General features: G+C 38.6%; 1 protein-coding gene across 1 annotated transcript in view; it reads left to right on the top strand.

The window, feature by feature from the left end:
• The window catches only part of LOC126188156 (glutamyl-tRNA(Gln) amidotransferase subunit B, mitochondrial), a 130460-nt gene that overhangs the window by 75890 nt on the left and 39985 nt on the right, over positions 1-14585 (top strand). Inside the window, exons 5-6 of the mRNA XM_049929667.1 lie at positions 6980-7128; positions 8482-8717. Of these exons, the coding sequence (XP_049785624.1) occupies positions 6980-7128; positions 8482-8717 (385 nt within the window). The remainder of the gene's footprint in view (positions 1-6979; positions 7129-8481; positions 8718-14585) is intronic.

The following is a 14585-nucleotide window of genomic DNA, read 5'->3' as shown; positions in this document are numbered from 1 at the left end:
ATGTCTCTGAGGAGTGTCTTAAAATAATCAATTTTTGGCTTATTGATTAAGCTCTTGAGCTCAGATTTAAAAGATTTTATATCCTGTCCAGTATTAACATTTAACAGAAGGAACTGCATGTCATGGTCTGAGAGACCATTGACTATTGGTTTTGTAATATAATTTTGTTCATTGGACTTTTCTATAAAGATATTATCAATGGCTGTTTGTGAGCAATTGGCTACCCTAGTGGGGAACTTTACAGTGGGAATTAAGTTGAATGATAGTGTTACTAACTCAAATAAGTTCTTATTGGGAAAGTCTTTAAGGAAATCTACATTGAAATCACCAGCAACCACTATTTCTTTGTTTTTGGTTGTTAAATGGGCCAGTACAGCTTCAAAGTGGTTTATGAACAGATTGAAGTTTCCTGCAGGTGTTCGATATACACTTAATATTATGAAGGACTTTTTGTGAAATTCTACTTCTTTTGCATATGCTTCCATGTGCTGTTCTAGACAAAATTTATGAATGTCTATGTTCTTAAATTAATGACAGTTCCTGATAAATGTGGCAACTCCTCCTTTCTCCATTTCTGCTCTACAAAAGTGAAATGCTAACCTAAACCCTGTAAGACTTAAAAGTTCTGTACCAGTGGTCACATGATGTTCAGAGAGGGAGATTATGTCAGCTGGGTTTGAAGACTCTAATTCATCTATGCAGATAATTAATTCATTAATTTTATTTCTCAGTCCTCGAAAGATAGCTGACATTTCACATTGACTGAGTTAAAATTGGGTAGACTTACCAAACAAAAGCACTGGCAGGTCGATAGACACACAAACAAACACAAACATACACACAAAATTCAAGCTTTCGCAACAAACGGTTGCTTCGTCAGGAAAGAGGGAAGGAGAGGGAAAGACGAAAGGATGTGGGTTTTAAGGGAGAGGGTAAGGAGTCATTCCAATCCTGGGAGCGGAAAGACTTACCTTAGGGGGAAAAAAGGACAGGTATACACTTGCACACACACACACATATCCATCCGCACATACACAGACACAAGCAGACATTTTTCCCACGTGGTATGTTTCCCTCTATTATATTTAAAATTGGGTAGAGTTGAAATATCTGCTGACTGTTGAAAATTCTTAACCAATAGCTGTTTATGCTGATGTAATAAGCTAGAATTATGTTTTTTTCTTTCTGTCCTCCCTACCCTAAAAAAGGATCTTTTCTGAACCCTATAACACTGGCATTTTATCACTCACAACAGTGCCTCCCCTCTTTAACTTTCCTGCTATTTTCCCAGCCAGTTTGCCCTTCCCTTTCCTGTTGAGGTGAAGGGCATACCTAGTATAATCACACCTATTGAGAGAATCAACAGGAACCACACCAATGTGTGGCCCTGCACCCGACATAACTAGCCGTTCCAACTCCAAATTAACTCTCTTGACAGAAGAGTTCAAATGAGGTCGGTCATGGTACCCAAGAACAGATACAAACTCAACACTAGTATGCTTTGATGCTAATGCAATCTTTGCCAGATCACACTCTATACTGTATCCAGGATCTCTGTCAATACTATTACCTGCCCCACCCACTATAACCACATTGTCTTCCTTAGTAAATCTTTGCAGAGTGAACGTAAATCCTCTGTTACCTGCTCCAAACCAGCACTAGGTTTAAAAAAATTGGTGACCTGGTATTCTGATCCTAGTTCATCCTGCAAAAGTTGGCTAACACCTCTTCCATGGGAACTACCTAACAACAACACTTTCTTTCTCTTTACTGATTTCCCTACATTCTTACTTTTCAATTTGCTGCTGAAAGTTTGTTGTGCCCTGTCTACACCTGCAACTGCTTGAGGCTCACCAGCTTCTAACGGAATCAACAGGTCAAATCTATTTTCTACATTCACCATGAAGCTGTCAGACGAAGTTCTAGGCCTGTTCCTCCTGTTGCCTGTTGCCACTTCCCACCTCTCTTTACCTTTCTCCCTCCTTAACCTGTCAAGATCTCCCCTGGCCTTGTCTAACTCAGCCTGAAGGGCAGCAATTTTCCCCTCCTGCTCTAGTATCTTCCTATCACTACTATATATCCTACAAAACCACTGATGAGTCTCATTTACTTCCCCTATTCCCACACCACTACAGTTACTCACATGGAAAAAACTACAGCACCCGTCACACCAAAGCCCCAACCTAACAATTCTACGGCAAGTCAAGCACTTTTCACTCATGATAAATGTAATAGTTTATTAAGAATAAGTCAGTTAAATTACAGATAAACACGAAAATATGGTTCCAAAAATTTGGCCTACACGCGACTGTGTGTAAACAAAGACAACAGTGCAAAGTTTCTGAAACAACAACTTAAACTTTATGCTACTTTGCGGAAATGTGAGTTAAATACTGAAGAGGTACACTACAGTTAAATTGCTGGAGAGAGCAAAGAACACTAAACGAAATTCTATAGATTTGCTGCGGCAAAGCATAAACAGAAAATACGACTCTATGATCTTTTTGTTTTTTCTGCTATATTAGTTAAAGAAAAATGAAACCTTTAATGGTACACTTTAAAGGCACACTAACACACCTATTTATCACATAATTAGTACTAAACTATTTGTTTTTATAATTTAAAATGACTTATCTTTACGGGAACACCAAAACTCGTGCTAGTTGACTGGCTGCAGGGCTGCCAATTTAGGTTGGTGCATAAGTTTTTAGGTTTTTGTTTTGCGCGTTGGTTTTCTATTTGTTATGGATTTATTTATCGATTGTAATTTTTTTATTTGTAGTTCACTGTTGCTGTTTGAGTTTACATGTTGTCATTTTGTCATTTGGAGATAGTGAATTGAGCAGTGGCTGCTAGAAAATGGAGTGATAAGTGGAGAAATCAGAACATTTCTGACATATTCTTCTGTTTGATTTCAGTAGAGGGATGATAACAGTGGAGGCAGCCAGAAGCATTTGCTTTGTGCATGGGGATAACGCTGTTGGACAGAGCACAGCAAGAAAATGTTTTTCTCATTTTAAGGAGGATTGTTTAGTGACTCTCCACATTTGTGAAGACTTTTGGGATTTGATGAAGATTGTTTAAATGCATTAATCCACAATGATTCATGTTGTTCTCAAGAACTGGCAAATGCAATGAACTGTAATCATTCCGCCATCATGCATCCTTTGCATGCAGTGGGGAAGATTCAAAAATTATGTGTATGGATACAGCGTGCTCTAAGCCAAAATCACAGAAGTCAGCTAGTGGCCAAATGTGCATCTCAGCTTGTGCATCATCAGTTTGCTCATAAGAAACACCACCCATTCCTATCCTGTATCATTACTGGTGATGAGAAATGATGTCTTAATGCTAACATAAAGAAAGGAAAGGAATGATTGAGCCCAAAAAAATCAGCAACTCCTCATACAAAGATCTGCACGCATCCACAAAAGATAATGTTAGGCATCTGGTGGAGCTACAACGGTGTGGTGTACTACAGATTGCTTCCCTGAGGTGTAATCGTCACTGGAGACATTTAACATCATCAAATGAGACATCTTGCAGATGCAATCCAAGAACAACACCTAGGAAGACTGCATGAAGTGATGTTCCTCCAAGATTAGTCCACCCGCATTCTGCTAAACTGACAAAAAACACTATACAGGAGTTCGGTTGGAAAGCCATTCTGCACCCACCTTTTTCACTTGAACTTGAGCCTGCAGATTTACACCTTTCCACTCTCTATCGAATAACTTCCTTTCTAGATGAAAATGTGCTCCAAACATGGCTCGATGAGTTCCTCATCTCAAAATCATGTCATTTCTACAATTGTGGAATCAAGAATTAACCCCAGTATTGGTAGACTGCTGTAAATAATGAAAGAGAATATATTATTGATGATTGAAGTCCCTGTTGTGTGTATCTTTTGTGTTTATTAATCTTATGAAAAAACGCTACAAACCTATGCACCAACCAAATATTTTTATCTTCATTTATGTACTGAGTCAGCTGTTCAGTGCCCTTGTATGGTTTCCTCTATTTCTTAATTTTCTGCTTGTGATGTATTCGTGTATACCTAATCTATCATTGCTAGCATTGGTTTGCCATCTATTTTGACGACAAAAATGCTGTGTCTGAACTGGTTATGGCAACTCACTCTTTGCCCTATCTTCCTATTCCTAACCCATCATACTTCTTTTATACCATTATCCGATGCTGTTGATATTAACCCTATATTTATCTGACCAAAGCTACTTATGTTGTTTCCATTTCACTTAAATGACTCCTGATATTGCTAGATTGAGCCTATGTGTTCCCTTTTCAGATTTTATAGCTTCCCTACCATATTCAAACTTCTGATGATTCTCATTCTGACTGGTAGAGTGTTATCCTTTTGTTGATTTTTTTTCCTACATTTTTCTCATGGTCACTGCCCTCTTGTCAGTACTTCTTCAGAGAGCAGAATGGAAGACTAATCTGGGACCTTATGCCAGTAAGATCATCATGAAACTTTTCTCAATTACAGCCCATGTCTGTGAATAAACATTAGGTGCCTTTAATGCAGTAGTTTGCATTACCTTCTGCATTATCCTGCCCTGTTGACTGTTAGTAATTCTTCTGTCTTTAGGAGCAGTTTCTCACCCCAACCAAAAATGGTGTACTGAATCTCTGTTTGCACCTCTGCCTTCTTTGACACGACCATTGCTCGAATGATGAAGACTCCTTATACTAGAAGTCCATTGCCATCGTTCCTAATGATTTTTATTTAAAATGTAAGTAGTGGTAAGTTTTGTACTTACGGCCCAGGGACTTATGATTGGTAGTCAAAGATACTGCTCCTAGTTAGGCTTACCATTTTTTTTGGATCCAACCCAGGACATATTATCATTTTTTTAATTCATCACAGGACATACTTCAATGTTTCTTTGACTTCAACTGAGAACATATTTTTGAAATTACTGAAAGTCTTAACATTTTACTGAAACTTTATTTATTCAGTTATATTTTTCATGGGGCAGGACTTTTTTTCAGAAAAAAATATAAAATTCTCAATGAGGAAGTTATATTCCTGTTGCAGGTTACATTAAACACACTCATACACACTTTCTTTTGTCCTGCTAAATGATGACACAAAAAACGAATAGAGATAACATGATAAAAACCATGTAGACGAGTTACTTCATACATGAAACAATATAAATATCTTGCACCTGCCATATTTCCAAATAATTAAGTGAAAAGTTGTGGCAGAACCAGTGGCCATGGCTCTTTCATTGATATCAGTGCTTGCCCCAAGGTCATCTAAGAGAGAATGTTTAAAACTGCAATTTTGAATGTATAGTTCTAAAATAAATAAACACCCATCAATCATAAAACCCTCAAACTCCATACATTTTTGCAACCTGGACATTACTCTGGACGCCAACAAAAAACTAGGACTGTCCAGTATAATCCGGATGTACAATAAGTCTACCCCCTAGGTCCTTATTATTATACTACCTCTCTTGGTTTGTTTCCACAAATCTAGTTCACAGACAGATACTCTATACTATATCTGGTTTCTTTTCCTCCCCCCCCCCCCCCCCCCCCCCGCCCCTCATAAGTACTTTCAAACCTTGCATGCTATGACCAAAAAGTTGTGGCAGAACCAGTGGCCATGGGTCTTTCATTGATATCAGTGCTTGCCCCAAGGTCATCTAAGAGAGAATGTTTAAAACAGCAATTTTGAACATATAGTTCTAAAATAAATAAACACCCATCAATCATAAAAGCCTCAAACTCCATACATTTTTACAACCTGAGCATTACTCTGGACGCCAACAAAAAACTAGGACTGTCCAGTATAATCCGGATGTACAATAAGTCTACCACCTAGGTCCTTATTATTATACTACCTCTCTTGGTTCGTTCCACAAATCTAGTTCACAGACAGATACTCTTACTATATCTGGTTTCTTCCCCCCCCCCCCTCTCCCCACCTCATAAGTACTTTCAAACCTTGCATGCTATGATCATGACACGGCTCCCTTCAAGTATTAGCACCCTGAAACTAAATTGTGAAGGTGGTTTGATGAGCCTTCTGCCAGGCACTTAAATATGATTTGCAGAGTATCCATGTATATGTAGATCTGGATGTAGACAATAAATAGTAACTAACATTACATTCACATATCACCCCAGTCTACAAGCCAAACAAGAAATTGCATACCACACCATCTTTAATTCAATGTGCACTTCACAAGTATGTATGAAAGGAAGTCTTACGACTGAAAAACTGAAGCAAATTACTCATTCATTCATCATATTATGTAGATCCATAATGAAAAGAACTATTTCTGACTATGTAGTTAATCTAGACTATCATTCATTCACACATATCATTCTTTCACACATAATGTTCCATAAATGTCATCATGCTAGTGCTTAACTGACAAAAACTGGTGTTGTTACTGTGGCAAGGCTGTTGGAATGAGACTTACTTATGGATTTTGGTATGTTAATGTGCATTAGAACAAAAACAGCTACTCTGATAAAAAGCCAGTCTCCTCTTCTATTTCTTAGCTGCTGGTTTTATTTCCTACTTTGTACTAAGCAGTTATGTAATACTACTGCTTTCAGAAATCATAGTCAGCTGTCTGGATATGGAAGGAAAACGTGTTCCATATGATCTTAAGTGCTGACTAGGTTTTATCCTTTAGTCCAAATATACTTATAGGTTGTAGTAGCAGTAGTGGCAAATAATGTGCTATTTTGCTTTGGTTTTGAACATTTGGGTATTTCCATTTTCATGCCTCATTCCCATCTGCAGCATGCAATAAACTTTTATGCCAGAAGATAAAACTTCACTCTAAATGCTAAACAAGGGCACACAGTGTGTATGGAAACTATTTTTACATCTACTATTGTGGTTGTGAATTTCACAGTTCATCTTAAATGCTTTGTATTTTTCTTTTCTCATTCGCTAATTATGTACAATGTGAAAAATGTGCTGTTTCAGGAGTTTAGTGGACCTGAATCGAGCAGGGTTACCATTAATGGAAATAGTATTTGAACCAGACCTTAATGATGGTGAAGAGGCAGCTGCACTAGTCCAGGAACTAGTACTAATACTGCAGCGGCTAGGAACTTGCTCCTGCAAGATGGAAGGTACAAAATGTAAAGATTTTACAGACACATTCTGAAGTGCAAAACTAATATCTAAGGGAATTACCAAGTTAATAATAAAAATAAGAGCACTGTTAGTCTGTTATTGGCTGTCTTTTACATCTTTTATTTTTCTTCCAAAGCTTTTGTGATAATTGTCCAAGAAAATAAAACAATATGTTTAATCAATCAATTATTCTCTGTTGTAAATATGAAATATGCCATACTATCTCTCTCTCTCTCTCTCTCTCTCTCTCTCTCTCTGTGTGTGTGTGTGTGTGTGTGTGTGTGTGTGTGTGTGTGTGTGTGTGTAAGGGGGGCGGGGAGGGGGGTGGGGCACCATACGCACGCATGTCTCCATTGCAATGATCCTTCTTTTCCCTCGTCCTGTCAACAGGTATGTCCATGTCAATCTGAGGTCTGAGGGACATGTTACTCCTGTCTAACCCTCTCCAATCTATCCCTCTTTCATACCTGAGGAAGAAACTAACAGTCCAAAAGCTTGGATAGTTTTTTCTACTTTTATGTGTGTTCTTGAAGGTAAGTTCTTGCTTACTATATGGCCTCTTTGTAATTTTACAGTTTTTTTTTTTCAAGGTGAATTATACTTTTATAGTAAATTTAATCACATCAAATACACATTAGCTCGAGATATGACACTGAATGAGTCTGAATGAATCATGCACTGAAGATTTCGCTGTCAAATGTTCACACCAACACATTATCATCCTCATCATCATCACCACTGAAGAATGCATTTTGTTGACATTAAAGACACTACTCATATTGGACAAATCATTGACATAACTTTCTTATGCATACAGTTATACACACTAGGTATTTGTATTTTTATCTGAGACATAATGTGACCCAGAAAAAAATTCAAAATAGCTCCAGTCCCCCAGCTCTGATAAAATTTGAGGTGGTTTCCCTTGGTTCTAAGGCAAATGCTTCGACTAATAATACCCTTCAAAAATTTCTAATTGCCACAAGTTTTATGTGGAAACATAAACAAGTACACATGTGCAGGAACTACAAAAACACATTAAATTTCACTCATCTGCATCTAGCAGCTTCTCTCAGAATCTCAAATTAAGGCACTTTCCAGACAGGAATTTGAAGTAACTGTGGAATTTGAATCTTTGGTGTTAATGTCCATTGTATGTTTTTATTGTTAATATGATCCTTGTGTGTTTCATTTGACCTTGCTTTGTACTTTTACACATCTTTTCTGAGCCTTTATTTGTTTGCTCATGTTCTAACCACCCATACGTAAATGATCCTCTTGCATTTCTGATATAAATATTTGCATATGGTTGAAATAACTGTGTAATAAAAAGCTTCATTCTCTAACAGAGGGTGCCTTACGAGTTGATGCAAATGTGTCTCTGCATCAAAGTGGTGAACCATTGGGTGTTCGTACTGAAATTAAAAACATTGGAAGTGTTAGAGCTGTGGCCAATGCAATTAAATATGAAATAGATCGTCAGAGAAGAGAATTGGAAAATGGGCACACAATTGTGAATGAAACACGTGCATGGGATGCAGAAAGTAAACAGACTGTGTCAATGAGGGACAAGGAGCAAGTACAGGTACCTCTTCATTTCATAAGGATCTTATCATATCTGGCATTGAAAAATGCTGATATAATCAGAGTCAGGGTTTTTCCTACCAAATTATATACATTTTAAATGGTTTGTAACTGTTAATATTGTTAATTTTTATGTCAGTTGCTTGCAGACCTGCACAAGTAGCCGCATTTGTTAGCACACCACTGCCAGGACTTGGACAGGTGTGCCGGCCCTGGATCAAATCCCTTTGGGGAATTTACAATGAGGACCGGTGTGCCGGCCATTCTGAATATGGTTTTTAGATGGTTTCCCCCATCCAACTAGGTGAATATTGGCTGGTACCCAAGTTCCACCTCACATAATTCATAAACATTTAGAAAACATTCACACTCTTTCACATGGATAACACTGTATGCAGATAGTTGTGATGCACATATTCCCTTCTTGGGTAATGCAGTAGCAACAGGAAGGACATCTGGCCACCCTTAAAATTAATCATACCAAATCCATTTCACAATCTTGCTGACCTTGCATAGAAGTGGAACAAAGGCTCAGAAAAAAGAAGCAAGAGAAAGAAGATGTAATTTGCTTGCAAATTCTCTTGTATTACATCATTTTCCGTAGAAGGAAAAATTGTACCACAATTAGTGAGAAATATTTTGTTTTAGTTACTGATGAGGGTAGCATTATGAAAGAAGAGGATTTGTCATATTTTTAAAATTTTTTTTAATCTGAATGAATAAATATGTTGTTGTAATAATATGGTGACACATTTTTCTTACTATCTACTGATTATTATAAGGGCTTCGCAAATGAAAATGAGACATGTGGAAAAAAGTAAGTAAACTGTTTATTATTTCAAAAGTAGTCACCACTACTGTGAATACATTTCTCCCATTGTGATACAAAATAATCACTGCTTTCTTGGGAAAATGTTTGCAGTTGCCTACAGAACCAGGATAATACACAGGCATGCATCTCTTCGTCTGAAGCAAACTGATGGCCTCTGAAAATATGGAAATCACATGGGGAGAGATTGGGACTGTGTGGAGAGTGTGTAAGGGCTTCCCAGCAATCTTCTGCATTGTACATGAAACACTGTTGGCAGCTAGTGGGCAGGCATTTTGTTGGCAAATTGTTTTGACTACATTGCAGAAGTTTTGCTGTGAAGGCCTACACATCCTCCACACAGTCTCAATCTCTCCCCATGTGATTTCCATATTTTTGGGGCCCTGAAGAAAGATGTTTGTGGGTGTTGATTTGCTTCAGGTGAAGTTGTTTGCTTGGGTACAATGTTGTTTCTGCAGGCAATCAGAAACATTTTTTCATGAAGGCATTGACCATTTTGTCTCACAGCAGGCTAAATGTAACAGTTATAGCAATTACTTTCAAAATAATAAACAGTTTACTTTCTTTTTTCTGACAGTCTTATTTTCATTTGACTCCCCTTATAATATCAATCAGCCATTGTTTTCCTACTGTTAACAAAGTTCATTTTCCTCTTACGAGAATTTGAAAGAAATTAAAGAAAGCAAAAGGAATCATTGGAGGATGTAATCATATTAAATCTTTGTTATGTATTCTTATTGTTCATAATATTTAATAGTAGTGTGTATATACTTCACACTACTTCATCAGTTGTGCTACCACTTACTGGCTGTAAAGTCAGGCCATTATAAGACTTTTAATAGAAAGCTGGTTTAGGAAATGACAAAGGTGTGAAAATTTTATTTGTATGCCTTGAATTTTGTAGCTGTCACTGGAGATACCCGTAGCTGGAGTTGGACTTGTATGTAGTTGTATTCATTCCGGAAGCATTGCTAGTATTTTGTTTCCAGTCCAGCAAACGGCCAATTCATAATTTGTGTTTTCTTCTGCCATCAACTTTGTCACATGGAATCGAGTCTGGCTCCTCATTCTGATTCACAAAATCTATAGTAATATTTTCATTTCTCTTTTCAGCTGATTTGATGTTTCTCTTTTGTTTCAAACACTCATGACTTGTTTCTGTTTCATCTTTAAACCCATTAAAGCATACGTTGTCATAAAATTTGAGTCCTTTAAGTGTTCGTAGAATTTCTAGGGAGAATGAATAAATTAATTGCGCAACAGGGTACTTGATGATAAAAACAGATAAGGTACAATATTTCTAGAGTTATTGAGCCAAAACATAGATGCTTGTGGCACAACAAAAATGTGAAACAACTTGAGAACAAGAATGCTGCATAAATCCATATAGTCATCATGTTCCGTAGATAACATCAAGAGGAAGGACCTTCAGAGATGTGGAACACATCAGGGTGTACAGGGTGATTATAATTAAACTTTTGCTACTTGAGGCAGTGTAGGCAGAAAACTACATACTGTACCCAACTTTTTAGGAATGATGTTCAATCTGTCAGCTGCAGGCTGTGTGATGTTAGGAGTTAAATTGTCATGACTTCCTTTTAGGGCTTGGTACTGGCATGGCGATGTAAGGTTGAAACATAAGCATCAGTGTGCATTACACTTGCAGACTGTCGTCATGGGTCTGGACAAGGTGAGCAGAGCTTTACTTGTGAAGCTGTTTTGTCAAAACAAAAGCAGTAATGCTATTGCTATTCATGAGTATCAACACATTAAAGAAATATGAAGAGCCCCTCTTTCTGCACCTGGGTTGAAGAACATGATTTGGAAGTTCAAATTAACAGGTGATTTGGGAATTGCTCCTGGGAGAGGCCGAAGGATAATTGTGTCACAAATTGTCAAAGAAGTTCTTGTTACCATAGCTGAAAATGGTGAACACAATGTGTGATCTTCAAACACTACATGAGCTGTGTAATGACAGCTGAACAATCCATGGCTCACCATTTGAAAAATGCTGTGTACAATTGTGAAACGGTATCCAGGCTGTTGCAGATGGAGATAGTCATCGCATTGAGCAACATTTGTAATCTGTAACATAAACATGGTATGCAGTTAACAAATGTTACACTCTCATGTGGAAATAATAATGTGTTTCTTTCAATTGCTTATTTTTTATTTCTCTTCTGCTTGTCCTTACAAATGTTTCCATGAATTTTCATTGTCCTAAGGTCACACATTTTTCATGAGGGTCCCTATCAAGCAGCAAAAGTTTAAATATAACTACCCTGTACATTAACATAAGACAAAGAAATCATAGAAACCTGATCTGTAAACCTTACTAACAATAAATTATCACTACAATGCTTAATGCTATTTAAATTTAAATTTAGATTTAGAAAAAAGCTAAATTTAATCAAGTAAGTTAGTAAGGAAGCTGCTGCTTTGAAAAGAGCGTCTTCCACTTCAGTTTTACTACATAGCTGCTGTTTATCTCCTGTTAAGTGCTTAATTTTTACAGGATAACATTATTTTTGAAGAAAATAGTTGCACACATTGTTAAATAGTGAGATAGTGGGTCTTGTTGACAGTACATCACTACTTATCACATAGCTTTACAACAAACACTGCTATTTGTCATGTACATAACAGAACTTTTCAAGCCATGAATCAAGATATTCAGATAATGTGTTGAAAGAGTGCTTATGAGATATGGTTTTATTTCTTTTTTTAACCGGTAGAGATTCCAGATGTATTGCTTTCTGTTAGACAGCAGCTTTACACCGGAGTACATAACTCCACTCTGAAAGCTAGATGAGGAGTGATGTCTACATAAAAATTATTTTTGTATCTTGTATTGCAACTGCATAGATCACAGTTCACCTTAAACTGATTTATATTATCAACAACAACAAAAACTAAGGAGTATATTTATTGGAAAGTGAGCATAAGTACTCTTAAGATCCTTAAAAAGGTTCCTGCAAGATGTACAGAATAATATTACTGCTCACATCTTCTGAATAAACACCTCATTTACTTTAAGTAAGAGTAAATATGTGCAGAATATTCAAAACTTGTCTTTATGTCAACACAATAAGAAATTATATACCTAAAAACAAAGATGATGTGACTTACCAAATGAAAGTGCTGGCAGGTCGACAGACACACAAACGAACACAAACATACACACAAAATTCTAGCTTTCGCAACCAACGGTTGCCTCATCAGGAAAGAGGGAAGGAGAGGGAAAGACGAAAGGATTTGGGTTTTAAGGGAGAGGGTAAGGAGTCATTCCAATCCCGGGAGTGGAAAGACTTACCTTAGGGGGAAAAAAGGACAGGTATATACTCGCACACACACACATATCCATCCGCATATACACAGACACAAGCAAACATTTGTAAAGGCAAAGAGTTTGGGCAGAGATGTCAGTCGAGGTGGAAGTATAGAGGCAAAGATGATGTTGAAAGACAGATGAGGTATGAGTGGCGGCAAATTGAAATTAGAAATTAGCGGAGATTGAGGCCTGGCGGATAGCGAGAAGAGAGGATATGTTGAAGGGCAAGTTCCCATCTCCGGAGTTCTGACAGGTTGGTGTTAGTGGGAAGTATCCAGATAACCCGGACGGTGTAACACTGCGCCAAGATGTGCTGGTCGTGCACCAAGGCATGTTTAGCCACAGGGTGATCCTCATTACCAACAAACACTGTCTGCCTGTGTCCATTCATGCGAATGGACAGTTTGTTGCTGGTCATTCCCACATAGAATGCATCACAGTGTAGGCAGGTCAGTTGGTAGATCACGTGGGTGCTTTCACACGTGGCTCTGCCTTTGATTGTGTACACCTTCCGGGTTACAGGACTGGAGTAGGTGGTGGTGGGAGGGTGCATGGGACAGGTTTTACACCGGGGGCGGTTACAAGGGTAGGAGCCAGAGGGTAGGGAAGGTGGCTTGGGGATTTCATAGGGATGAACTAAGAGGTTACGAAGGTTAGGTGGACGGCGGAAAGACACTCTTGGTGGAGTGGGGAGGATTTCATGAAGGATGGATCTCATTTCAGGGCAGGATTTGAGGAAGTCGTATCCCTGCTGGAGAGCCACATTCAGAATCTGATCCAGTCCCGGAAAGTATCCTGTCACAAGTGGGGCACTTTTGTGGTTCTTCTGTGGGAGGTTCTGGGTTTGAGAGGATGAGGAAGTGGCTCTGGTTATTTGCTTCTGTACCAGGTCGGGAGGGTAGTTGCGGGATGCGAAAGCTGTTGTCAGGTTGTTGGTGTAAAGCTTCAGGGATTCCGGACTGGAACAGATTCATTTGCCACGAAGACCTAGGCTGTAGGGAAGGGACCGTTTGATGTGGAATGGGTGGCAGCTGTCGTAATGGAGGTACTGTTGCTTGTTGGTGGGTTTGATGTGGACGGACGTGTGAAGCTGGCCATTGGACAGGTGAAGGTCAACATCAAGGAAAGTGGCATGGGATTTGGAGTAGGACCAGGTGAATCTGATGGAACCAAAGGAGTTGAGGTTGGAGAGGAAATTCTGGAGTTCTTCTTCACTGTGAGTCCAGATCATGAAGATGTCATCAATAAATCTGTACCAAACTTTGGGTTGGCAGGCCTGGGTAACCAAGAAGGCTTCCTCTAAGCGACCCATGAATAGGTTGGCGTACGAGGGGGCCATCCTGGTACCCATGGCTGTTCCCTTTAATTGTTGGTATGTCTGGTTTTCAAAAGTGAAGAAGTTGTGGGTCAGGATGAAGCTGGCTAAGGTAATGAGGAAAGAGGTTTTAGGTAGGGTGGCAGGTGATCGGCGTGAAAGGAAGTGCTCCATCGCAGCGAGGCCCTGGACGTGCGGGATATTTGTGTATAAGGAAGTGGCATCAATGGTTACAAGGATGGTTTCTGGGGGTAACGGATTGGGTAAGGATTCCAGGCGTTCGAGAAAGTGGTTGGTGTCTTTGATGAAGGATGGGAGGCTGCATGTAATGGGTTGAAGGTGTTGATCTATGTAGGCAGAGATACGTTCTGTGGGGGCTTGGTAACCAGCTACA

This window comes from Schistocerca cancellata, chromosome 5 (genome assembly GCF_023864275.1).
Source record: "Schistocerca cancellata isolate TAMUIC-IGC-003103 chromosome 5, iqSchCanc2.1, whole genome shotgun sequence".
In the NCBI taxonomy this organism is placed as follows: Eukaryota; Metazoa; Arthropoda; class Insecta; order Orthoptera; family Acrididae; genus Schistocerca; species Schistocerca cancellata.
This window is presented reverse-complemented; position numbering and strand designations above follow the sequence as displayed.